We start from the raw sequence: 26,153 nt of genomic DNA, 5'->3' as shown, positions 1-26,153 counted from the left end.
GCTAGCCTGGCTCTGTCCAAAAGTAACAAAATCCACCCAAAGCTGATTAATTAACATGTTATATCGTTTGTTTAATCAGTATAAAAACTGAAGTGTTGACATGTCATGTTGTGGTTTTACGGGGGTTATGTGTGGGACTATTTCTTCGTCGGGTGCAGTGAGTTCCTGGAGTCGCCACTGCTTGCCTGGCAACTCCATGCTTGTCGGATGGTAAAATAGTTTCAGAAGTCCCCCTCCCCCCCACCTTTCTGAAGTTTTATCTTTACACAGCTATTTATGTCACTTTTCATGTGAACAACCGAGTGCAACACCATGAATGTCTACCAGTCTGAATATGTGCGTTATTCCCATATTTAAACAACATCGCGTCCCCCCCCCTATGATGTCCAGCTTTTCACTCTACTAATCAAGTGTAGCTGTTCGGAACTATACACTATAAACACACACACGATGTACAAACTAGTTCTGATCAAGCATAACTTGACCCTTACAGTGACGACAGGAACTCCAGTCTTGTTCCCAGTCTTTATGCTAAGCTAAGCTAACTAGCTGCTGGATGTAGCCTCATATTTACTGTAGACATGAGAGTGCTGTCGATTTTCACATCTAATTTGACAAGAAAGCGATTAAGCATTGTTCCCAAAATGTTGAACTATTCCTTTAAGTCAAGTAAATTGTGATGAAGACTGTGTATTATGTACATTCTAATAAGGTACTGAAAGGAAGGTTGTCACAGACTGTATATGTAAGGGTTTGCTTTACAGCTTTTGACTATTGTTGTACTGTAAATCCACTCGCTGAATGGACTACAGTTTGTTGATGTGAATTTGTCCAGCTATTGTGTATACAGTACTTGGTGGACTAGGGCAGAGGTTAGTAGGAGTGCATGAACCACACTAATAGCAGCCCATACAGAGCTTATACATGTGTGGTTGTGGGGATAAAAGAAGGTAGCTTGAGGGTGGGCCAGAGAATGAGTTGGGAAGATTGACAGAGAAGTAACAAGGAACGGGCCTTAGAGCAGTTCAGGCGTTTTATAGATGCGTAAAAAGGGACCCTGAAGGAAGGAAGTAATGACAGACTAAACCCTCCCCCACCTCTTTGCATGTACACAAACACACGCACACACACGCATACCCACCCACCCACCCACACACACGCGTATGCACACACTCACTCTCCATTTCCTGCAGTAATTGACCCATCTCTCTCTCCTCTCATCACTCGCGTGCACACACGCAGACTCGCACACTATTCAGTTCTTTGAATTGTAACACCAGATGTGAACAAGAGAGGCAGAGAGCGAGTGGAAGAAGAGAGCGAGTGGAAGAAGAGAGAGAAAAAGAAGGACGGTGAGTGTGTAGGGGAATGGGTAGAGATTAGAGGGAGGAAAAGGACTTGAGGAGGAGAGGTGTGTTTAGGGAGGGAGCAGTAGCATTCGATGTGTAAAATCTGAAGCTGAGGCGAGTCTGCGGGGACTCTAGCAGGTGGCGACCCTCACATTATTGAAAAAGTGACTCACATACACAAGATTCAAAATTGCCTGACTTGAAGCAGTCATCACAGGAAACAGAATTTGTGCCTTTGCTTTCGACTTTGTTCATGTGTTCACTACGTCCACAGGTTAGTCACATATCTCACCAGGACTGACAAATGTGAAATTTGAGAACACTGTTTATGTGTTGAAACTGAGTTTGCTTTTCACACTGGTGTTAATGGATAATGGTAAATTTGAAAATAGCACATCCTTACTGATGAAGAACAAAACACCATTTGGTTCACATACAAATATAACTGCATATTTTATGATGCAAAATTTCCCACTGTCACTTTACATGTTGTGAATCTGCAGCAGTAGAATTACATGGCCTGATTGACATTCTTTTGGCCAAACCACTGTTGGCCCAAACATGGAAGAATCTTCACCAACCAACACATATGTAGAAACAGCATAGAAACAGTGATGTACTGTATACAGTACGTATACCTAACATATGTTTAGCAACATTCCTAATAGCATTACTTCAGCTTTTTGAAAAGTACTGAAACTGTGGCACCTGCTACAGGCAGGAAACATCACCTCTGTGATAGGGTGGCCTATTGATTAGCAAATAAAATTGATTGAAAGTAGACCTAAACCTAGACATAAATTCAATGTCATACATGACTCTCATTGTCTAATGTCAGGATGTTACTGCTCTCAACCTGTCTATAGTAGAAAGGTTTCTGAAGTTTGATACATGGAACTAAAATAGGAGAAGATGGGGCTTCAATTTAATCTTCTCCTAATTGGCCGGGTTGACAGAATGCATAAATCCTTCCTCTCTGGATTTCCATTACTTCTCATGGTGTCCTTTTTTCAGTTTGTGGGGTATGAGTCTGTACAATGCTGAAGTATGTTTTTCTCACACACACACACTCACATCTGCTCTTGTTGCTTGTTGCGTATATCAGGGATTTATTTCAGTGACTTTAAATGTGACAAAACCTTTCTCTGTGGCTCTCCTCTCCTTGTACATGGTTTTGTGTTTCCTTTTTTTCCTTGGCTGCTTGACTGTAGGACTCAGGCTTCCGGCAGAGAGAATACAAAAAACAAAAGAGAAAGAGGGTGGGTTGGGGGGTTGAACTTTTGTAGCAGGTAACGTTTGGCACTTAGTGAACTTTTGTTACGGCTCCTCTCTCTTGAATACATTTCCTCACTAAGTTTCTCTCTGTGTGTTGCTAGTTGATCTCTTGTTTTCTTGGTCTTTTAATTTCCTCTAGTGGATTTTCGTCTCTCTACTCTTTTCACAAATTACCTACAAGCTTCTCCCTGCTTCTCATTCTCTGCTGGTCTCACCCTCAGTATCTCTCTCTCTCTCTCTCTCTCTCTCTCTCTCTCTCTCTCTCTCTCTCTCTCTCTCTCTCTCTCTCACTCACTCTGCGCCCAGCCAGCCACAGGAATGTATCTCGAGGAACGCCTGGCGAGACGAACTGGATCAAACGAGTTCAGAGCAGTGCTGGAGCCCGGCTGTCTCTTGCTCTCTCCCAGCTTCCATCTCTTCGCCCGCTCTCTCCTCATCTCTCCTTTGCACTCCCCCTCCTGTTCCTGTGTCTCCTGTTCCATGTTTTCTCTCTGCCCCCCCCCCTTCAGGTCTCCCTGTTTTCCTGCAAACCCTATCCTTTTCGCTGCTCTTTTTCTCCTCTTTGCTCTCTTTTTTCCCTCTCCAGTCTTCCTCACTTTCCTTCTCTCGTCTTTATTTCTCTGGCACGATAGAGAGACAAAGAGATCTTTTGAATGCCTTCGCGTGTAGGAGGTGGACCTCAAGGGAGGGGATCATGTGGATGTTTGCCCTGTTTGTGTGTGTGTGTGTGTGTGTGTGTGTGTGTGTTAGACTGTGTTTATGTGCACATATTAGAGCCTATTAGCCCAAAGCTTTAGTTATAAGAGAGGGGAATGCAATTTGATACAAAGACACACACACATACACACGCACACCTTCTTCACATCAGACAGCGAGCCGTGTCACGCTCTCCACCCTGTCTGTCAGTCACTCAGGCGGCAATCCTAATTGGCTTATAATGTCCTTGTTACCATAGAGGGACCCTTTTGCCCCACCCCCCACTTCTGTCTGCTATCCTGTTTGTTACTCTTCAAAATAGGCCGTCAAGCACGGGGGTGGGTTAATATCCGTGTGTGTGTGTGTGTGTGTGTGTGTGTGTGTGTGCGCATCCGTGAGGGGGTTATGGGGTGGGTGGAAAATCAGGTCTCCCCCAGGGGCACTTGCACAGGGATGCACTCCCGTCTTTGTCTCGGGGACAGTAGAGAGCTGTGGGTGTACGTGCATCTATTCGATCACGGTTTTGATCTCAGTTTGCGTGCTTAAGCGTGCGTGCGTGCGTGCGTGCGTGCGTGCGTGTGTGTGCGTGTGCATTTTTACAAATGTGTGTGTATGCATGTGTGCTCACAGATAAATAGTGTCTCATTTGTATATTAGACTGGCGACTCCTAACAGATTCCAAGGTCAAAGAGCTTCCTGTATTGACTTAAGTCCTGCTGACTGCTTATTAGAGAGTTCCTTATTTGCTAGCTAGATGCTAGCAGATCTTATGTAATTCTATGGACTAAACAGGGTTATTGCATTAGTGTCATTAAAAGTGGTCACTGGAAACTTTACACTGGAGCTGGGTGACAAACTGAACTTGTTGAATTACCAACAATGTGACTCTTACTGACCTAAATATACTCTTATCACAAATTTCAAGAAGTTAGTAGTCTGAATCTAGTAAAGGATAATATTATAATAATATTTTAAATATTCACTATATAATATTCCCTCTCTTTTTAGCTCTGTTTTGGTCTCCATCAACTCCTGAGGGAAATATCAGACTCTTTAGTAGCTGCATTGCTAACTTTAACTGTCAGCTATTTGGTGCTGGACAGGTAGCGCACAGTGAGTTTATCAGTTTTTTTCCCCCTGAAAACAGCTGCATGCTGCAGCTGGAAGGGGTGATGAGACTGAACCAGAACAGTAAAGCTGTGGGCTATAATACCAAAACAATGATGACCTAAAAGATGCTAAAACGCTCTGTAAGGCTGAAGAGAACTGCAGAGTCCTGTGATTATCTCTGGGTTCATCACCATCAGGGACCCCTTTCACATTACACTTCATTTGATCCATTGTTAATATGAAAATATTGATAAGTGCAGCTTTAATTAGGTAAATGTGACAAGAGATTTAGGATAATATCACACAGGTCTGCTGGAAGTGGTGGACAGTGTGGTGCAACTTTGCAAGATTTCTTTACTCAGTTACCTTGTGAAAAGTTAATGCAGCAAATTAACAACATATTATTTTTATGATTGACATAGGCAGAATTTATGGTTTGAGAAAACAAAAGGTTTTCAGCTAATATGTTATAAAAAGGATTGTAGCAACTAGTTACAGCGTAGTATAGGTATTCTATCATAACCTGTGTTCACCTTTTCAGAGTTCTACCTGAGTTAAACCCTGGTCATAAGCAGGGTTGCGGAGCCAGGTTGAATTAACCCATGTTGACCCGATCATAGCAACAGCAAACAGGATTTTCCTGGTATTTTTAATTTTGTAGGGAAAGCTGTATCTATAAACTAGGAATTCCTCTTTCTTTGTCTCTGTCTCTCTCCGTCTCTCTCTGTTTTCCTCTCGCTGTGTGTAATTGTCCAATGCCTCTTTAAACCACATGCCGTTTGAAATAAGGAAGTGGTCTGCCATCTTCTCATTGGCTGTTTTAGTGGGTTGGGGGCGGGTTATAGTCATTGCGACTGAGCAGGGGATACAAGCCGAGGCTGTGAGTTTCCAGATGATCTCCCAATGGCAGACACACACACACGCGCGCACACACACGCACACACTCACACACACACGAAAAACAGTGTGACAGTTCAACAGAGATGAGTGAGCTGTGTCTGTGTGGATGAAGAGGAGGAGAGACAACAGAGATGAAGTAAATGTAGAATAGAAATGGAAGGAGGGGCAGGATATCTAGCTCGGATGAAGAGCTCGAGGTAGGATAGCGATATCATAGGAGATGAGGAAGTAAAAATGATGAAAGATGAGAACAAGACAGGAGAGAGGGAAATTGGAGATGTGGGGAGCGCAGCGGAGATGGGAAATTAGAGTGAAAAGGTTGAGACGGAGGAAATGTGGTGCTGGAGGAAAACAAAAAAATACTAAGCAAATGAGGGAGGTAGGAGGAGAGATGTGCGTGTCACAGCCGAAATGAACGAGAGGGAGGACGGAAAGTGGAGGGAGGAGAGGAAAGGTACATGTGACAGGGAGAGAAGGATGGGGGGGAGTGGCGTGTGTCAGCTAGAGAACAATAAGAGGCGTTCATGACACGTCTCCAGGGGTATCGACTCGACGTGTTCCTCCTAATAGGAGCTAAAATAATTAATAACTTCCTCTGTTCCTTTCTTTCTCTGCCTTTATTTCTCTCTTTTCTGTGTCACACACACACACACACACACACACACACACACACTCTTGACATACAGGGACCCATTCAGACACTACACAAATTAACACACACATTGGTTGGGGTAAACAGCAAGTAAAGAGCAAACTGGTTGTCTGGCTGATTTTGTTGTTTTCTGTGAAATATAAACTTCCTTAATTCACACCACAACATAACCCATGTAATCATGCACTACTAACAAACCCCCTCCTCTGAAAAACACACACATGCACACACACACACACACACACACACTGTAGTGAGATTGAGAGACAGATACAGAGGGGGAGAGTCCTGTTCTAATGTTCACTCACATGAATAAGTGATGGTGTTAAGAAGCGACAGTCTGGGTGGGAGGGCGGTCATGCAGTGGACGGTTAAGGGTGTATGTGTGTATGTGCATGCAGACACACACACATACACAAACACACACACTTATTTTTTGCATGACCGGTTCCTCAGGACCCCAGAACCAGCGCTCTGGAACAAAGCCTACCGCTGGTGTTCCTCAGTGTTGGTGGTGTTTGTGTGTGTGTGTCCACAGCAGTTTGTGTGTGTGTGTGTGTGCGTGTGTGCGTGTGTGTGTGTGTGTGTGCGTGTGTGCGTGTGTGCGCGCATGTGTATTCATTGTGTTTCATGGCATGTGTGTGACATGCGGATGTTTATGGCCTGGGGGCATGAGGCGGGAGAGAGAGCGAGTAGGAGGAGAAAAAGGCAGAACTACAGATAGGGAGGGAGGGGAGGACCAGTGAGGAGAACAGGGTGAAAAAGAAAGAGAGAGGAGTGTATGTAGTCATTGAGATGTTGAAAGCGAGCCGCAGGCAGTCCGTGTGCTCTCACTCTTTATTTCACCCCCTCTTTCTCTCTCTCGCTCCTCTTTGTGAGCCTGGAGAGCAGATAAAAGCCGTCCTAGTCTTGAGGACAATAACGGCCATCACAGCTTTGCTGCAGTCAGCGTCGCCTACCTGCCTCCTCTTGTCTTTGTAGCATGAGAAAGTGTTTCCAGTGCCAGCTTTATGTTAGCACCCACTACACACAGCCAGTGACCGTCTGTATAGGTGCTGTAATGCTTCTGTCTGAGCTTAGTCTTGTGTCACACCAAATCCTTCTACTTCTTTTGTACTCGTCACATAAGCTCCTCTCACATGCAGCTGCATCATTGCAGGGTACTGTATCTAAGGTAGCATTTTTCTTCGTTCACACATACTGTAGATCTCCTATATGGAAAGAAATTCTGTGTCAATCCCGTTCGGCCATTAAAGCACTGGTTTTGACATACTAGGCTTTTTTTTTTTATTCACCATGGGGGGAAGCACAGCTGGAAAACAGCAGCAAGCTAGAAAAATAAGGACGCCACAGAAGAGGGTTGTGAATTCTCGCATGTGCTTTCAAAACTATACAAATGCCTAACACTGTCTCAAGTCTAACCCTAGATAGTGTTACTATGGTGGCTATGTGAAACAGTCTAATGAGAACATTGTACCTATATGTAAATACATGTATGTGCTAGTGTCTGAGACTGTAAGTGCATGGTGTGCTTTATTGGATTGAGATGCTTTAGGGGATAAACTTAGTTGGTGGTATTTCCAGTATATGTTAGCATGTATATATTCGGCAGAGTTAACAATTTATATCACCAGTCTGTTTCGTTTCTGACTTAAAAGGTACCCTGTGGAGTTTTTGACCACCAATAGCACTATGGAGCAATGTTTTTGCAAGTGAATCCCCATTTTATTTAGATTGTGCACTTGCATGTGCACAGTAGACATTCTTGCTGCTGGTTTTACGCTATTACATTGATCAACAGTTGGTAATGTGGAAAGAAACGCAAGCGCTAGCAGCAACAGTAAAGAAAAGGAAGAAAAAGCCTGCAAGCTAGAAAACATGGATGTAAAAAAATGCACGATTTAGAAAAACACTGAATGTAAACATAACTTTTGTTTGTTTACATTCTGTCTCATCCACCTTGTGGCCAAAAAGGGGCTTAAATAGCCAAAGAATCGCCACACCACCGTGAAGTACGTGAAGGAGCGCTCGTCTGTTCCATCTTTCTGACTTTTGCTACCAAAACAATAGCATCTGGCGTTTTAAGATAACTCAACCAACCCTGCTATGCTTACTTTGGGAAGTGGGTTATCCATTCCTTTGTAAAGGACTGCCATATGATTGTTTAGGAATAGCTTTGTTTCTGTGATGTGATTGGTGGTTAGTATGTTGTCTAGCATTTTAACATATTGACAGAATATCAAAGTTTCTCATTTTTTTAAACAAGGAAATCTATCGGCCAGCCCTAATTGTAAGCTTTTCTGTGTTTTACCTTGGAATATTACTGTGTTACATACATGAATCTCAATGTACTTTATGTGCAAACTGTAGTAAATTGCCAGAGGATAGTAAATAGAAAATAGACTCCCAGGTTTGAGCCATCATGTCATTCATACAGTGGTTGGCAACATATGTATAAGAACTGCATAAGAAGGGTATAGGAAAATAGAAGAAAAAAGTAATTAGCTCCCTTGTAACAATACAAAACACAGCACAGAAAAACAGAAACAACACAGCAAACAAACACCAGCCCTGTGACTTGAAGAAGGCATTTGACTTGTAGTGGCCATTAGTAGAAAAATATAGGTGTTATTCTGAGCAAATCAAAAGTGTGAATGTGTTTACAATAAATATAATGTATGAATTTGAACCAGAGTAGTACTGTTAAAGAGCAACCTTCTCCGCATAAATAAAGGTTTCTACACATGACTAAACATTAGAACAACAATAATTATTTGAAGTGGAACTTGATTTGGGCTTTAGACTCACCTCTAAGTCTGCTAACACTGTGTTGTTTGCGCATACCGTGTGGTCTATAGGTGTTATTTCCATAAGTCAAGGTTGGCCTTCCCATCCTGTGAGCATTAAACCCAATCAGAGCCTACAGTGTGTGTCTATGTTTAAATTGTACGGTGTGTGTGATGTGTAAGGTTAAGGCTGAGTTTTTGTGTTGAGTGTGCACACTATGTGAAAGTCTGCTGCACTAAAAGTATGTGTAACCCATATCATATTTGTTTGTGTGTGTGTGTGTGTAGCTACATTAGCAGATGTGTTTGGCTGGAAGTCATTTATATGGTAATGATGTCATTTACCTCTGAAATGCATCTTCCTCAACACTGCCAAATAGGGCTTATCCATACTGGCAAAGCTGTGTGTGTGTGTGTGTGTGTGTGTGTCTTGTGTGTGTTAATATGGATTTGCTTTTGGAAGGATAGTGTGGGGGTGCAACACCTGTATCCTGTAATATATCAAGATGAATTGTATCTGCATGTGTGTACCCTTTGTGTGTGTGTGTGTGTGTGTGTGTGTGTGTGTGTGTGTGTGTGTGTGTGTGTGTGTGTGTGTGTGTGGGCGCAGCGGTTAGGATACCTTTTTTTGATAGGAATGTGAAAGTGCCGTGTTTTGGGGAAATGCAGAAGTCATTGGTCCAGAGCGAATCAAAGCCCACAGCTACACAGAGTCACTTCCTTTTTGCTGATGGACAGCAGCATGCACACACATGCACAGCCATACCACACACATACACACACACACACACACACACACACACACACACACACACACATCACTTACTTATGTCTATGTCAATGCAAGAAATAAAAGATGACCTAAGATACAATCCCAGACTCTCCTTCAGGTGTTTAATATCTTTTAAACCACAGTGCTCATGGGCACAAATGACGTCACCTTTCTCAGATATGGCAGCCACCACGTATATCTGTTTTATATACACATACACAGGCGCACACACTTACCTGCAGCAGCCCTGGGCTGTGTGTGAGTTATGAGCTCTCGTTTTTATGATGGACAGACACCAGAAGGCAAACCTCGCTGCAGATTTGACCCACTGAGCCCCAGAGCAGCGCTCACCCTCATTAGAACACCAGCACGCCCACAACTCCACCCTTGTAACGTGGTCGTATATGTGTTTGTATGTGTGCGTTCAGGCTGCCAGCCTCTCGCTGGTATCCACAGGCCTGGAATAACCACATAGAGCTTGTCGCTTTGGCGATAACTATCATTAACACGCTGATTACAGGTCTGAGCATCTTAAAATAACACACACACACTGGGGCAGTGGATCAATACTTGCATGGTGGGGTAATGATGGGTCTGCCTGCTCTGCACAGAGGAGAGAGCTGATGCATAACACAGGACGGGATAGATGGAGGGAGATGTAGGGAGAGAAACAGAGAGGAGGGGATAGATACTGAAAAAGAGTAAGATAGAGAGGTGAAGAAAGATGAATGAAGAGTGATAGAGTTGGATTTTTAGAGGGAGGGTAACAGTCTGTTTGATTTGGTATAAAAAGTACAGTTTACACAAGGGGAGCCACACACACATGAACGCAGCAAACGTAAACACACACAGAAACAATAACCACAGCACATAGTTGTTGTTGCATTAAATGAAGATCACTCTGCCATGAGATGGGATCAATGGGATGAACGAGTGAGAGAGACAGCAAGACAGAGATGGATTGGGAGGTGTCTTGTAGAGGTCATGATAGATTAGTTTTTCTATCTTCTGGCTCCCCTCATGATTTCTGCCCGGAGGCAGAGTCGTGAACAAACACACTCAGACACAGAGATCCATTCAAGAGTTTACACTTGCAGAACAATTAGTCAAGTCCTTTACTAACTGAAAGCAACAATACCATAATGGAAAAGATAGCTAAAGGGAAATGCATCATCACACCCGTCGGTGATATCGAAATCTCAGTGAGTGATTTCGGACTATAGTGACTACTTGTGGGGCTAGTTGGCAAGCTGCTGTAAGGTAGCTACCGAGCTAACCAGCAACATGCTAGCGCATGCCAGCCACAATAGCCTGCCAAGCTAGCTTGCTTGCACAGTCACTAACCTGTTAACAGGTATAACCTGTAATAAATTAACTAACAGATAAACTTAAAATTTTGAAATTTCCTTCCAAAATTAATGTTGGTCTAATCAAGCCCACATTACAGGTCAGGTGACACAGAGTCGGGGAGATGCCAATCGGGCACATTCTGGACATGCATGTCAAACCAGGCCAGTGAAAACACCTGTGTGGGTGTACCAAGGGTGTGTAGTGGCTTTAAAATATCGATGCATTAACCGGTAAGAAAATGTAGATGTTGTATGTGGCTGCTGTGTGGTTAGACTGCTCTAACTACTCTACTACTCACAAGCAACCAGTATAATGTGTCCCTCTGAAATGTAATGCAAATTCTCAGGCAAAGTGTCAGTACTTCAAATCTGTAGTCAACAGTAGTCATTTACTCCATTAAATGTACTTAAGTCACTTTTTTGAGTAAATTGTACTTGTCAGTAGTTTTAATGCAGCATACTCTTTACTCTTACTTGAGTAGATGTTAAGAGAAAAATCATTACTCCGTTACATTTGGATACATTCATCGCGCTACTTTTATTTATTATTTTATGCATTCATGATCTGTTGAGAGGCAGGTGGTCAGCTGGTCCCAGGTCTGCTGGCACTCTGTCTTCCTACTGCAGCCTCGCCTCCACGTGACTCTGTTTAAAGCAGCACAATGGCTGAAGCTACAGCCGGAGTATGGCTTTCAAATAGCGCTAGCAGCTAATATTTACAGACGAATTAACAGCGCACAGTGCAGCGGGCTCCGGTTGTGAACGTTGGTCTGAGGTCAGTACATCAGAGAACTGAGCTGACAGAGAGCAGTAAGTGTCTGTGGTGTTAATGCTAATAAGTTGCAAAGTCACGCTCATTCATGTAGTCTGATGAAGACCAAATTATGCACACGAAAAAAAAAGACAAACTACTTTTATTTCATGTGGACATGACTGATATAGTGTTTCAACCACAGATGGTCTTCCTCAGGTAAAAGTGAAGAAGTGAACACACCTGTATTTAATAGGCAATTAATGATGAAACGTCACAGCATTTTCTCCCAATTACCTAAATGAGTCCTCTGATATGAGACATTTTCAGAAAGATAATTGACTGATTTGACCGCTTCTCTAATCTTATTGTGACTGGAGAGACCTGGTTGTTTAAGTTTAAGGACACTGTAACATGTTGACACTCTTTATATTACTTGTTGAGTACTTGTTTGAGCAAAGTAACAGTACTTTTATTGAGTACAGTTTTTGGCTACACTACCCACCTCTGTAACAGTACTAGGGTAAACATAATCTCCTATGCATGTGGGCGCAGTCTCAAACACACACACACACACACACGCAGACACACACTGTCTTACAGGTATACTACCTCTCCCAAATGCCAACCCATTATAAAGGACATAAATTATCTCTGTGTGTGTGTGTGTGTGTGTGTGTGTGTGTATGCATACTTAGATCTTGCATTTGTTTCCTGAATGCACACATACTGGATTGGACTTTGTTCTTTCCAGGTCTAGTTGAAATGTGTGTTTAGGCTGTGCAAACACACACACACACAGACACAGACACAAAAACACACACATTCAAGGAATTGCACAGTGTCGAGGCAACAGCAGTCTATTACTGCATGACCTAGTTATACACACAGAAAAATTAGCGAGAGGAGAGAGTGAAGGCAGCCAGGAAGAGAGAACTGGAATAACATTATTTTATTCAGACAACATCCTGCTGCTGTCTCATCAGCTCATTTATCATGGCTGAAATCATAAGGCTAGTTGATCAACTGATTGGTCAATCCACAGGAAAGTATTTGCTCATTAAAACATCTTTAATAGAAGAAGAAGTGGAAGAGTCCTGCAGCCTGGATATACAAGAGACAGAGAGAGGAATAAGAAGACGGGTGTCGTGACTCAAGTTAGTGGGATGTGCTCTCGTGTGGCCATCGATCTGCACGACTAAGGACATCTGGAGCACAGAGCAAAACACACACACACACACACACACCCAGCTCAAAGGGTTCATTCCTCCCAGAAAGGCTCTCACACGCACACACTTCCCCATTCAGCATGTCTTCTGGTCAACACACACTTAACACACACTCATTCACACTGACGCGTGTGTGCAGCCAGTGAGATTCTGGCGTTGCTGCCAAATAGCCATCAGGGCCCCTCCACTCGCTGCCACAGTGATCTGTTACCATAGCAGCCTCTCTCCCTCACTGTAGCTCTTGCTCTCTCCCTCTGTCCCCCCTCAGCTCAGAAGCAACAGTGTAGAGAGGGAAACCTGGTGAAAAAGAGGGAAAAAACTATGCCTGCTACTGAGCATCCATAAATCTGTGTGTGTGTGTGTGTGTGTGTGTGTGTGTGTGCACCAGTCTGCCCTTCACGACAGGCTCTGGCAGAGGCAGAAGCTGACTGAGTTTCGACACAGCCAATCGTACGCTGGCCTTCTGTGGCACATCGCCCGACCGAGCCTATCAGAGGAGCCCCTCTGCAACACACACAGATATACACATACAGTACACTCCTACACAGACTAATACTAATATTACACACAAACATACTTTGTTTTTGGCTGCAGATGTCATCCTCTACATGTGTGATAATAGAAATGGCTCCATATGAAGAAACAAAGGTGAAAATCCTCCCACTAATTTTCCACCTGTGTCTCTCAACTTTTTCATTCTTTCTCTTGTATATCGCTCTCTGTTGCTTTCTTTCTTTTGCTGTTGCCTTTTGTCTTTCACTCAGTTCTTCCTTCACTGTCTCTCTCACCTTCTTTCTGTTTCTTGCTCTGTGTTTGATGTTGCCCATGATGAGTTTAGCTGGCCTTTCTTGCTTTCCCTTTTGTTGTTGTGTCCAGGGAGGACAGGTGTTGGACACAATCTGTCCCTATCTCTCTCTCTCTCTCTCTCTCTCTCGCGCACACACACTTACACAGAAACCCTCACATACACAAACACACACACACACACACACACACACACACAGCTGTCAGGCCCCTCCTGGTGACCATCTGGCTATGAAGCAAGGAGTCTCTCCCTTCACTCTTTCTTTCTTTTCCTCTCTTGTACTATTCTTTTTTCATATATACACACAGGACTAAACACTTTTTTTCATTGGCATAAGTAGCTAGTAAATTACATATTTCATTACTTTCCCATGATATTGACAATATAATAGGCCTTCCAAACAGTGACTGGCCGCATTCCAAAGTGACCAACAGATCAGAGGAACTCACCAGCAGCCACAGGAAAACCAGTAGTATGTCCTGATCAAGATTTTTGGCCCCATGCCAAACAGAGTCATTTGTCTGCCAATATGGAGTCCCAATCTGATATTTATATTTTCCTACATAATACGGCTGAACAGTGCACACTTAGCCTGGAAAGGGCCTAGGTACATGATGAATATTAGCTAAGCCAAAATATCACTCAATAGTTGTGCATTAAGAAATATATCCTGCACCTCAGCTTTCTTTTAATGGCTTCTTGTAATATTTTGTAAAATGTCCCGTAGTGTTTTTCATAATCGCCACCGAGACAGGAGAGTCATTTTGGAGGGTTTGGACAGGACTTGACCGCCTTCATTCATTCCCAGCATGAACAAAATACTGAATGTCAGACACAACTACTGCACAGTTTTGTACTTAAAAATTTTATTCTAAACTTGCTTTTTTGGATATTTTTGCCCTGTTTCCACAATTTCAAATGCCTGGTTCTCTTTGCATCAGCATCCTTGTCAATGCTAAATCCACAGTTGAGTGTAGACAGGCGTGCGCTACTACCTCCATCACACATGGTGTCGCCAGCAGCTTGTTTTCACCTGTCACCTGGAGGGCATAACGCCCAAAAGGCTTACGCTCTCCCACCTGGATCCTGGACCCCATCCGGGCAGGTGCCACAACCCAGTAGAGTCACTACTGCTGTAATAAGGGCGTGATCCCCAACTGGCTTCCCACAAATGAACAATGTCATTTGTTTGATAAAATAATTCTAACTCAAGGTCCACTTGTGAGCTTCTGCCAGAGGTTTGAACAGCATTTGTATGGTCCTCATCAGCAGATTGAGTTTTCTCAGTTGTCATGGAGTTATCCATGTGTGTTTGTTGGGACACAATGGTCCCTCTAGAAGAACAGGAAAACCTCCTGTTATTCCGATTTGGGAGTGTTTATGCAATATTCCAAGATCCCCCACTGCTAAGCTCCATTCCACTCCATTTAAATAGTCTAAATTAGGGCTGGGCAATATATTGAATATCTTCCATTTATTCAAATATTAATTAATGTGCGATATAGCAGATGACCATATCGTCATATTCGAGTTTTCAGTGTTTCCGCTGGTTGCCGCTGAGGGGTAGTTACGTTACTTTAGTCAGCCATAAAATGTGTAGATAAGCTCAAGTTGCAATATAATAGTTAATGAAGGCTAGTTAGGCTATTGAAATTGACTTTAGCTTGATTCGAAGCTGTTAACCAGCTAGCTATTCACAGTCTGAACTAACTCTGCTGTGAAGAGTACAAGAAGACGCAGTAGTAACGTTACATAAACAGGGACTTTTTATTTATTTTGTGTGGCGGCAAACGCACAGCCATCCAGTATATATTATACTGCAACCTCATCTACACACTTTAGGACTGACGAAAGTAACGTAAGGGAAAGGCTCACTTTCACATCAACACCGCTGGTTACCCACGAGGCCACCTTTCTTAAAGGGGAAGGCTCGGCCGGTAACGCAGGTGCAGTTGCAGTTGTGTGTGCTAACCAGAGGTGGAAAAAATATTCAGATCCATTTAATTAAGCATAAGTACTAATACAAACTTTGAAAATACTCCAAGTTCTGCATTCATAACCTTACCAAGGTTGTGTGTATTATAGCAACATTTAATTAAAGTGCTCATTGTGCAGTAAAATGATCCCTGTCAGTGTTTTATTATTATATATGATGTTTCTGGATTAATATTACTAAAGCATTAATGTGCATGTTGCATTTTACTGCTGTAGATGTTTAAGGTTGAGCTAATTTTAACTACTTCATATACTGTTAAGTAGTTTAACCTACAGCAATGCATCATATTCAGATCATCATATGTTTGCACTATTGGAGAATTTAAGCTATGTTATTTTAGAGAAAATGTGTATGTCGAGATATATATTGTATATTGCAGCATAGCCTAAAAATATTATTATATATTATTTATAAGCCATATCGCCCAGCCCTAGACTAAATTTGCTAATTAGCTAGTCTGAAATAGAATTTGACTTTGCTGCTTGGTCTTAAGTAAACGAGTAGACAAGCAATCTAGCTCAACAACCATAGGAGTAATTTTATTTAGCTTTTAAAAAAGATCACAAAAATAGTACAGTCAAAAGCGTGCTATGTTAATCTTTAGCCCTATACATTTCTCAAAGTCCTACCAAATACTGTCAAACTCATACCAGGCTCAACATTATATTTTAACAGGAATGTAGTTAAAGGACATCATGAAATGACAAATTGTTTCTGCTTCTGGGTTTTGTTGGGATAATTTTCTATCACAAAATGATTACCTTTTTAAAATCTAAATATTCCAGTATTTCGTTTGACAAACTCTGATCACAAGCTACTGTCTTCCTTCACGGGCAGTATAGGATGGGAGTGGCTGTATGGTTTTTAAGGATTGCCGGTCTCACAGACTGTACCGATGAGTCTCACTCATTTTGTGCGATTTTTCTTTTTTCTTTTTGTGTTGTGATTGCCAGAGTACCAAACTTTGAATCCCAGTTTGTCTTCCGACAATCAAATCAGGGAGAACAATAGAGAGGTTTCATTCAGACAGATACCACGTGATTTTATAAAGCTAATAGGTCAACAGTTGTTTGCTCTGTTATTACATGTCAGCAATCATCTCTTAACAGTTTTTTAAATCATCAGTGTCCCATTGTGCAACAGAACTCTGTAATTTCACCATCAGATGCAAAAATATCCCACTAATCATTTTTGAGCACTGCTTAGTTTTGTCTGTTTCTTTCCCGTTTCTCCTTCTCCCTCTCTGGTGTGTAGTTTTTTTTTTTTTTTTTCGTAGCTGCTGGCTGAGCCCATGTTGTTGAGTAAGAGAGGGCGGGGGAGGAAGAAGGGATGGGGTGGGAGGGGAGAAAGAGAGAGAGAGTGAGAGAGAGAGAGAGAGAAAGAGAGAGGGGGAGGATCAGATGATTTACTAAGGACTCAAACACGACCAGTGTCCCCTCCCACACACCCACTCACACTTCCTCCCTCTCCTCATCTCCCCCCCCCTCTCTCTCTCGCTCCCCCCCACCTCCTCCTGGCGTGATGGTACAGCTCCAGAAACAGGAAGGAGCCACAGCTCTATAAATAGAGAGGAGCTGCTTGGCCAGGAACCACACACAAACAGACACACACACACACAGTTTCCCCTCTCTCATCCCTTCATTTTCTCTCTCTCTCTCTCTGTTGCTTCTGTGCTCTCTCCGCCTGCCCTTTGTCTTACTTACACTTTATCTCGAAAATGCAAACACACACACTCAGGCGTATACACATGCAGAGATGCACACAGAAACACGCACACACACACAGCCCTTGACTCGGATAATAATTAGTTGTGTGTTTAATGCTAATGGTTTGTAAATGTGTCTGTTAACACACACTGCTCCTTAGCCTACTCCCTTTTTCTTTTTTCTTTTATTCACTCTTTCTCTCTCTCTCTCTCTTTCTCTCGCAAACACAAACAAACACACACACACTAAGGTCTCTGTTATTTAGTCGGGGGGTCGGGGATGGATGGGGGTAGATGGGGAAGGAAAAAAGCTTTCTGTGGCCACTAGGTTTTTATGTCAGTTCAGCAGGTTTGAAACTGCTGATGACACACGTACATGTGCACGCTCGCACTCTTTTTTTTCTACTGCATACACACACACACACACAAATGACATATAATATATATTAGAAAGAGCTGTAATAAATCACACCACAACAGTGTTTATTCTGTGTGTGCCGTTAGTGTTAGGGTTCTACCTGATAAGTGATATCAGGCTAACATTGGCCAACATCGTCCTAACAACAGCTACTTAGATACATGCCTCATTTTTGTTTTTTGCATGTAAATGTGTGTGGATTCTTTTTTAATAAATACAAATTTTAAAGTCAGCAACATACACCAGAGTTTCCCCTATATTGTTGAATTTGTTGGACAGGACATGTAGCCTTTAAAAAATTAAATTGTTGTGAAAACACTAAATATCCCAACTCAGAGCCATGTCATAAGAATACCAGTATGTTGTTTTAATATAGTTTTTATTGTGGCAGAAGGAGCAAGAAGCATGACTTACGTCTGCCAACGCTACGACTGCAAAATGAAACTGGATTCATTTGCGGAATTGGAAAAGGTAGAATTTAAGGTGTTATTGTTTATAAGATTAGAAGTGCGCGTGTATTCAAATCAGGGGTGTATAGGCCCCCTGTGTACAAAAGGCAGACTGGCAGGCGCTTTCTCACACACACACAAACACACACATACACCCTTCTCCGGGATGGCGGCCAAATGGTTCTTTTGTTTGTACCTTCCTCTTGTCACTTGGAGTTTTCTGTCCTCCACTCCCACAGACTCTTTGTTTTTGTGTTCTGTCCATTTATTGCTCAATGTTCAGGGATCTGTTCAGGAAAACTAAACACTGTGTGTCTTAAAAGATTGGCATGCGGGAAAGAAAATATTACAATCTTACAATAATCAAAATAATGTGAAGGTCTCAGAGCGGAGCACTGCGCAGGCCAGGAATTTTGGCCTAGTGAGAAGCCCAAAGCTAATATTTTACACCCAGACTTTGATGTGATGAGAAGACAAAGACACAGGCTAGCTGTTTCCTTGTTTCCAGTCTTTATGCTGAGCTAAGCTAACTGGCTGCCGGCTCCAGCTGCATACTTACCGTACAGACATGAGAGTGGTATCAGTCTCCTCATCTCTGCAAGAAAGCAAATGAGCGTACTATTCCTTTAAGGTCCGAACCTTACCCAAACCTTCAGTCTTCTCATCAACGTGGCCCAGAACCTGGTCCAGATCTCTCCATCTTGGTCCTTTTGGGCTCGGACCAAGTTGCCGACCCTTTATGTGTGGGTAATTCACAGAAAGGCTCTTCTGGTGAGTTTCAGTGACTTGCTCAAGGACACTTCGGCAGGATGGATGCTTGCTGATGTGTGCTTGTACCAGTGTCCTTGAAATGAAGGACAGACTCTCTGACACTCCTGCCTTTTTTCTTCTTGATTTGCCCTCATATCCTCCCAGTTCTTTTCACTGAAATGACTTGAGTAGTAATGAAATAAAAAGAGTGTATCATTAAAGCTAACTGACATTCCACACAGGTGGAGATATTTTAGAATTGATGTCAGACTCTCTGTCTTGCTGTAAGAAATTGTGAGATATTACAGCAAACACTGACTTTTCATTAGCATCTGCTCCTGGTTTCTTTTCAAATCTTCAATCTTTTAATCTTGAAGTCACACGTTAGAGACCCTACAACTACAAACAGCAGAATTTGCTGGCAGGTTATGGTTTAAAATAGGTGGATACACGCCAGAGCTTTTTGCCATAACCCCCATCAACACCACTCAAAGAAATACACATACAGCGGCACACACACTTACTTATTAAAGACCTGTTTGATTTAATTGACTCATTTCACAGTCTAGTGGGCCAGACCAGGAACAAGCATACACACACATACTCACGCGCAAGGTGTATACTGGCCTCCACCAGGGAAACCAAATGAAATTTGGACAGTCATGACCGATATTTATGGGTCTGTGCTACCTGTATCTGACTACCTGATTATAGTCCCTCCACATAATTCATCTTTGTAAATTCACTTAACATAACTTTAAGCAGAATCCTAAACAAATGTATATATATTCTGGGAATTGTTTAAAAATGTAGATAAGGATTTATTCTCTTTGAGAGATGAATTCCCCTATATTTCTCTTTTGCAGTGTTGTGCAAGTTCACACTTCACAAGAGCTGGCTCAAAGTTCAGTTCACACAAATTCAAATTAACTAGTTCACGTTCATAGTTCACAATTTTGAATTTTGAACAAAATTCACAGTATCAAAAAATGAACTAGTTCACTTTCATTTCTTCTGTTTTTTCCTTTACAAAATGCTGTGAGTTTGACTTTAGTGGAGGAACTTTGCGCCTGTTGGCTCGTGGTCTTACCCTTTTAATGATTTCTTGTGATCACCATTCACTCGCAGATATTTCCCAAGACACCGGCATGCTGTAAAACACAGAGCGTGCGCATCGTTACGGCTCGCGGGAGTGAACGACGTTCATGTTCATTAGTTGCAAACGGATACGTTCGGTTCACTGTTCACCGAAAACATGAGCGCGTTCATGCACAACACTGCTCTTTTGGCGGTGAAATTTGAATCACAGATAATCCTAACAACCAGTGGCCCCTATTGGCTGATAGGTTCACTAAACTTAGTGGATGGGTCCTACACTAGGTTTTATCATTAGCATAAAAGCTCTGGTTGCTCCTTTGTGATGCTGGGATGCATGTGCGTGCTATGATCGTGTGTGTCTGGTAACTGCCTTAGGTTAACCTTTTTTCTCTTGCACAGTTGTCATCACACCCTGTAGCCACTCAGTGTGTGTTTGTGTGTGTGTCGTGTGGCCATATCCTGCCTATTATTGGCAGGACTGTCCCCTGCAGTCAGTATAGAGAAAAGAGTGAGGAGATGATGTGGCGGGAGTGAGAGAGAAAGCATGGAAAGAGGTATAATAGAATAGAAAAGGATGGTGAGAAGGATTAAATATATTGCAATCATTTTCACAGAAGATACAATAGCTGTGTGACTTTGATTACAACAACACCACCTTCTGTGATAAATATTAGGAGGAATACAGTATGTTTTTCTAGCTGTACAAGTGTAATCCTATAGACAAAAGGTTTCTGCTGTTGACCAGTATGCTCATGTTGAGAGGCACGTCTGCTAGACATCTCCACAATGTGCTTTGTAACATAAAACAATCTCCATGTTGTGGAACTGTCTCGACTTAGAGATGTTCTTTTAATGCTGAGACTTTGGTTGGAATTCAATATGATGCTCAACCTTTAAAGAGAGGGAGTAAGTGAGCGAGAGGAGGAGGAGGAGGAGGAAGGAGGAGGATGCAGCACACATAGCACCAGAGCAGCAGGTTGCTATAACAACAGCACCTTAGTGGTTCCATCTCTGTCTCTCTTCTCTCCCTCCCTCTCCCTCTCTGATCACCCTCTCATCGTTTGCTCCCCGCTGTCATTTGGCGCGCTATGCCTTTCCATCAAGCCACCTATCTTCTCCTCCTCCCTCCCCTACCTACCTCTTCTCTCCTTCACCCTCTCTCCTCTTCATCTTCATGTTCTGGTAGCTCCTCCACTCAAAGGAAAAAGACCTTCTGCCTGACAAATAAATCCCTTCTCCCCTCCTTGTGTGTGTGTGTGTGTGTGTGTGTGTGTGTGTGTGTGTGTGTGTCTCTCTTACCTTTGTCTCTCTGTATCTTTGTCATTCTCTCTCTCTCTCTCTGTCTGCTCTGGGAGCCGACAGAGGAGCAGTCAGCAGGTGTTTATGTCAAAGAATACAGAGAGAGACGCAGGAGGGGAAACAAATAGCGCTCTCTTCCTTTTTCTCTCTCTTTGCCCTCTTACATCCTCTCGTCCTTTTTACTCCGATGCTCTTTTCCCTCTGCTTTCGCTAGCACTCCAGCTTGATTATAAACTACTTCAAAATTCTTTGTCTCTGACTCTCGACATTGTCTTCTCTCTTCGCCTGGCTCTGATTCTTTCTCTCAGACACTTATTTCTCTCAGTTCAGGTATTTTATTGCCATGATTGTCAAATAAACGAAAATATTGTTTCTGTTCGCACTGCATGACAGGTTCAGAGGTGTAATTAGGTTGCCAATTGTGCTAAAAGAAACAAATGATTCATTAACTACAGTTAATATAAAGTATTTTGTACTAGCTCACAGTTTTGTCATTCATCCTGTCACGTTCCCTCAGGCTCTGGCATGCTGACTCATACAGTACTGAGCAGACAGAACCACAGTCCATCTTTCGTTTTCTGTCTGGGTGTATTTTTCTATTTCTTTGTTTCTGTCTCTATGTTCAGGATTTTATCAAGAAGGTTAAACTGGTAATGATTTTTTTATAGGTGGGTGTGTATACAAAGCCCCTCTCTCTCGCTCTCTGTGTGCACGCGTGTGTATGCGTGTGTATGCGTATGTGTGTGTGTGTGTGTGCGCACATGTATGCGTCTGTGGGAGGGTGCTATAGTTCACACCACCTGGATAATTATGGGAGTTTTTATAGGTGGGCTTTGAAAGGCGAGTCTGTTATTATCAACATGAGTCACTGGCATTTAGGGAAAGCCTGTAACACACACACATGCACAAGCACACAAACCCCCTACACACACAAAAGCAAACCCATAGCATACAGGAGACCTACATTTTTTTAAACCCATTGATTGCAGGACCACACACACAAACACACAGAGTTGATGAAGCTGTGTCGTGACAGTGGAGATGTGTGTTTTTCTCAGTTGTTCCTCTAATGGCTACACCAGCATAAAAGTTCAAGTCACACACCAACACACACACTGTAGTTTTGGCTGTCAATACTAATAGTGTTTATCATGCCATAAAGATAATTAGGCTGGCTGTCAGTCATAGTGGAGAACAGAGGGTGAAGCCAACCTGACAGCCCCACCCCACACATACACACACATTCAGTAGGGCAAGAAAGTCAAAAAAGGATGATTTATGTGTTTTTGGTGATGTGGTGTGTGTGTGTGTGTGTGTGTGTGTGTGTGTGTGTGTATACGTACGTCTGCCAGCTTGAGTGGGTCCACCTCGGGGTCAGAATACAATCTGAATATATTTTGTCTGTTGTTCCATCTGAATAACAAAGAGCTAAGTGTGCGTTTGCACACATACATGTATCAGTGGTGTTTCCGTTGTGTGTGTGTGTGTTTGACTCTTTCACATGTGACCGCTGAGAGTGTGGATTTTAAAATATTTTACTGCTTCTCAGCTCCTTTTTTCACAGAAGACAGTTTGAAATGTAGATCTGCAGGATACACGTACTGTATATAACTTGCAAACTGCCTACCAATCAGTGTGCATTTGTGGGGCTATGCATTTGTATGCGTTTGTGAAAGTGTGTGTGTGTGTGTGTGTAAACTGACTGAGAGGGAGGGAGGTTTCAGTACAAGAAGGGTTCAGTCAAATAGTATTAATGAAATGTATTTTTCCAGTATATTATCCCATGTATTCATTTTTTGTACATTTACATTTTCATTACATGCTCTTTGTTTCAGTTATTCTAGATTTTTGCTATAAGAACAATTTTATTTAATTTCACTTCCTTTAGAAAGTCAGCTGCATTTTAAAACATTTAAAGATGTAAATACTGTAAGTATACCATCCATTCTTTGTACAGTGGAGTTAAATGCAAACATGTGGCACTGATTTGAACACAAAGATCATCTTTTTTTGTATAAATTCTAAACTTTCTCTTGGATTTGGGTTGGAGCACAAAATTTGCACCCAGGGAACCCTTCATAAATGAGATCCCTGCTTCCCATCCGTCATTTTAATAGCATCTACTATTTCTCTGCCAACTTCATTAGGGTTTGAAATTAACAGGATTTAAGAATAAAATTGAGATTGAGAGTTTATTAAATTGCATATAAATTACACAGAAACCTCAATTTATATGCACTTTCCCCCTTTTTTCATCACAGTTTAGTTGTTGACAATTCCAATTTTTTACCTGAGTCCACATTGCTGTCAACTTCCTTGCTATCCTCGCGGGGGAAAAGACTACAGTGTGCCTTCTTTTGACATGAAATCACCGTCTTTCTCTGTTCTCCTGAAAAAAAGATTCACAGGGAGATTGTAATGCACCCAGAGGTTGCCTCATTGCCTCGCTCAGATTTTGGGAAATGTCCTCTTTAATGCTGGTAATGTCTTGTGTTGACTAGCTGATGTTTAAAAGGAATAATGTCCTGAGTGTAAATTACACTTTGACACCATAACAGCACACCAGCAGATAGTTAGGGCACGGAGTAGCACATTACAAAATCTGTTTTTTTGTCTGCTTGTTAAAAAATAATCTTTTTATATATTTTCATTACTCCACTGAACTGTAAGCCCTGTATCATCAACCGAACAGAATTACCGTATAATTGTCAGCAGGGTCCTAGCTTTACAGTTTTCATGTCAGCACTACAGGGCAAGATTGCTGTTTTCAAATGTATCCAGTGTATGACTGTTTTTGAAAAACACATTTTTTTCGTGATGGAAAACACCTGCTAGCATAGATAAAAAGCCAAAATGGAGATGATTTTAAATTTCTCATTTTGGCATGGTCTAACTCTACTCCTTTCCCCCGTTTTCTGCCCTTTGTCTCACTTCTCTCTTGTATATCTCAGTTTCTGTTTGCTGTCCCCCCATACCTCCTCTCCTCTCCAACCCAGGTCTATGATAGTGATTACCTTAACTGCCAGCCAGCATTTGTTAGCACCCTGTCGTTATCTCGTCTGTGCCATGACAGAGGCAGTGAGACTCTTAAGTTAAGCAGACTGTGCAGAGGCTGCTTACAGTATGGCTAAGAATGGGATGTGGCCATTGGCTGATGCTAATGATGGGGAGAATACTACAGATGGAACGCGCTGTTCTTTTGATCTTTCCTTCCCTCCTCAGAAAACCTCGAGTCGAGCCTGCTGAGATTGCTCATGGAGATTGCTGCTAGTCTTCTCATTGCTTTGCCCCATGTTTTACTTTATGCTTAAGAAAACTTCTGCACACATGCATATGTGCTCTGTGTCAGAACTCATTATTATGTGATCATTATTTCAGCGAGATTGAATCTGTTCTGAAAGCCTGATTGATTTGTCCTGGTGATATTTTGATTTTCAGCACACCTCTTACATTCTCATGACAGTTCTTGAAGTGTGTAGAGAGCAAGCAGTCTGTTGCCTTATTGATTCTCAACAATCTCATGTTGTTTTCATTGTTAGCACCCTGAAGATCACAGAAAAGTTTTCACATTCCTAGCATGTCCCATCTCTGGTGCTTCTTCAGCCCTAATCCATTTTCCTTTGCCTGTTACAGCTCCAGGAGACTGTAAAGAGGAAACTGGACAGTGCACGGTCGCCCCTCAATGGAGAACAAAATGGCATCTGTGATGGAGGCAACTACTCACCGACTACCAAACGGGTGCGGAAGGAGGGCTCCGGTGGTTTGGACTCACTAACAGGTCTCCCTAACAACAACAATAACAACAATGTACCACCCATCTCTCCACTGCATCACCAAATTGACATTAAGCCCATACTTGGCGGGCCCAACACTTCTACCGGAAACAACACTATAAACAGCAATGGCAACCACGTAGGCCAATCATCAGATGAGCTGGCGAAGAATGGTGGCAGCCATCTCCCGGACATGAAGTTGAATGGCTCGCTGGACCTGGAGGACAGCTTCAGCCTCCTCAAAGACCTGAAACAGGAGCCACTGGATGACGGAGGTGGGATGGAGTCCTCTGATCCCCAGTCTCTGTCCAATCAGAACAAACTGTTCTCTGACATCAACCTCAATGACCAAGAGTGGCAGGAGCTGATCGACGAGCTGGCCAACACTGTGCCAGAGGACGATATGCACGACCTCTTCAATGAGGACTTTGAGGACAAGAAAGAGGCAGAGTTTGGCAGGCCGGCAAACAATCAGACACCAGGCCCACAGGAAGCAGCTGGAAATACGACAGCACCTGGAGCGGGGGTGACGTCAGCAGCAGCCCTGCCTCCTCCTCCTCAGCCTCCACAAGGAGGCCCACAGGTTCCTATGGGCTCACCACAGGTCAGTGCTGAGAGGGTCAACCTGATGACCTATGGCAGGGGTGTTTAAACCCTCCTCTAAATCTCTGCCCTAAATTGTGACCAGCTTACGTTATTCAGTCACATATTGATATTTCTCTAAAGGCAGAATTACAGTACATTTGTTAACATGTAACTCACGTGGAGTACCAATTTAAATGCCTGTTTACATGAAAGACTTGCACACTGTGGCCTATGGTCTTTAACAACATCTCCCCCTTTTTGTGTAAAGCGTCCTTGGGTCCCTTGAAAGGCGCTATGTAAATCAAAGTTATTATAATAATAATAATTATTATTATATAAAGTTTTATAAGATAGCTGTGAGGTATTTTGGTCTGGGACAGATGGCTTCAAACACGACAAAAAAATC

The 26,153-nt window shown here is 42.6% G+C and overlaps 1 protein-coding gene across 1 annotated transcript in view; it reads left to right on the top strand.

Annotated features, from left to right (window-relative positions):
• The window catches only part of maml3 (mastermind-like transcriptional coactivator 3), a 108,042-nt gene that overhangs the window by 27,786 nt on the left and 54,103 nt on the right, over window positions 1-26,153 (top strand). Inside the window, exon 2 of the mRNA XM_044189097.1 lies at window positions 25,023-25,766. Coding sequence (XP_044045032.1) covers window positions 25,023-25,766 — 744 coding nt within the window. The remainder of the gene's footprint in view (window positions 1-25,022; window positions 25,767-26,153) is intronic.

Source organism: Siniperca chuatsi, linkage group LG3 (assembly GCF_020085105.1).
Source record: "Siniperca chuatsi isolate FFG_IHB_CAS linkage group LG3, ASM2008510v1, whole genome shotgun sequence".
Classification (NCBI taxonomy): Eukaryota; Metazoa; Chordata; class Actinopteri; order Centrarchiformes; family Sinipercidae; genus Siniperca; species Siniperca chuatsi.
This window is presented reverse-complemented; position numbering and strand designations above follow the sequence as displayed.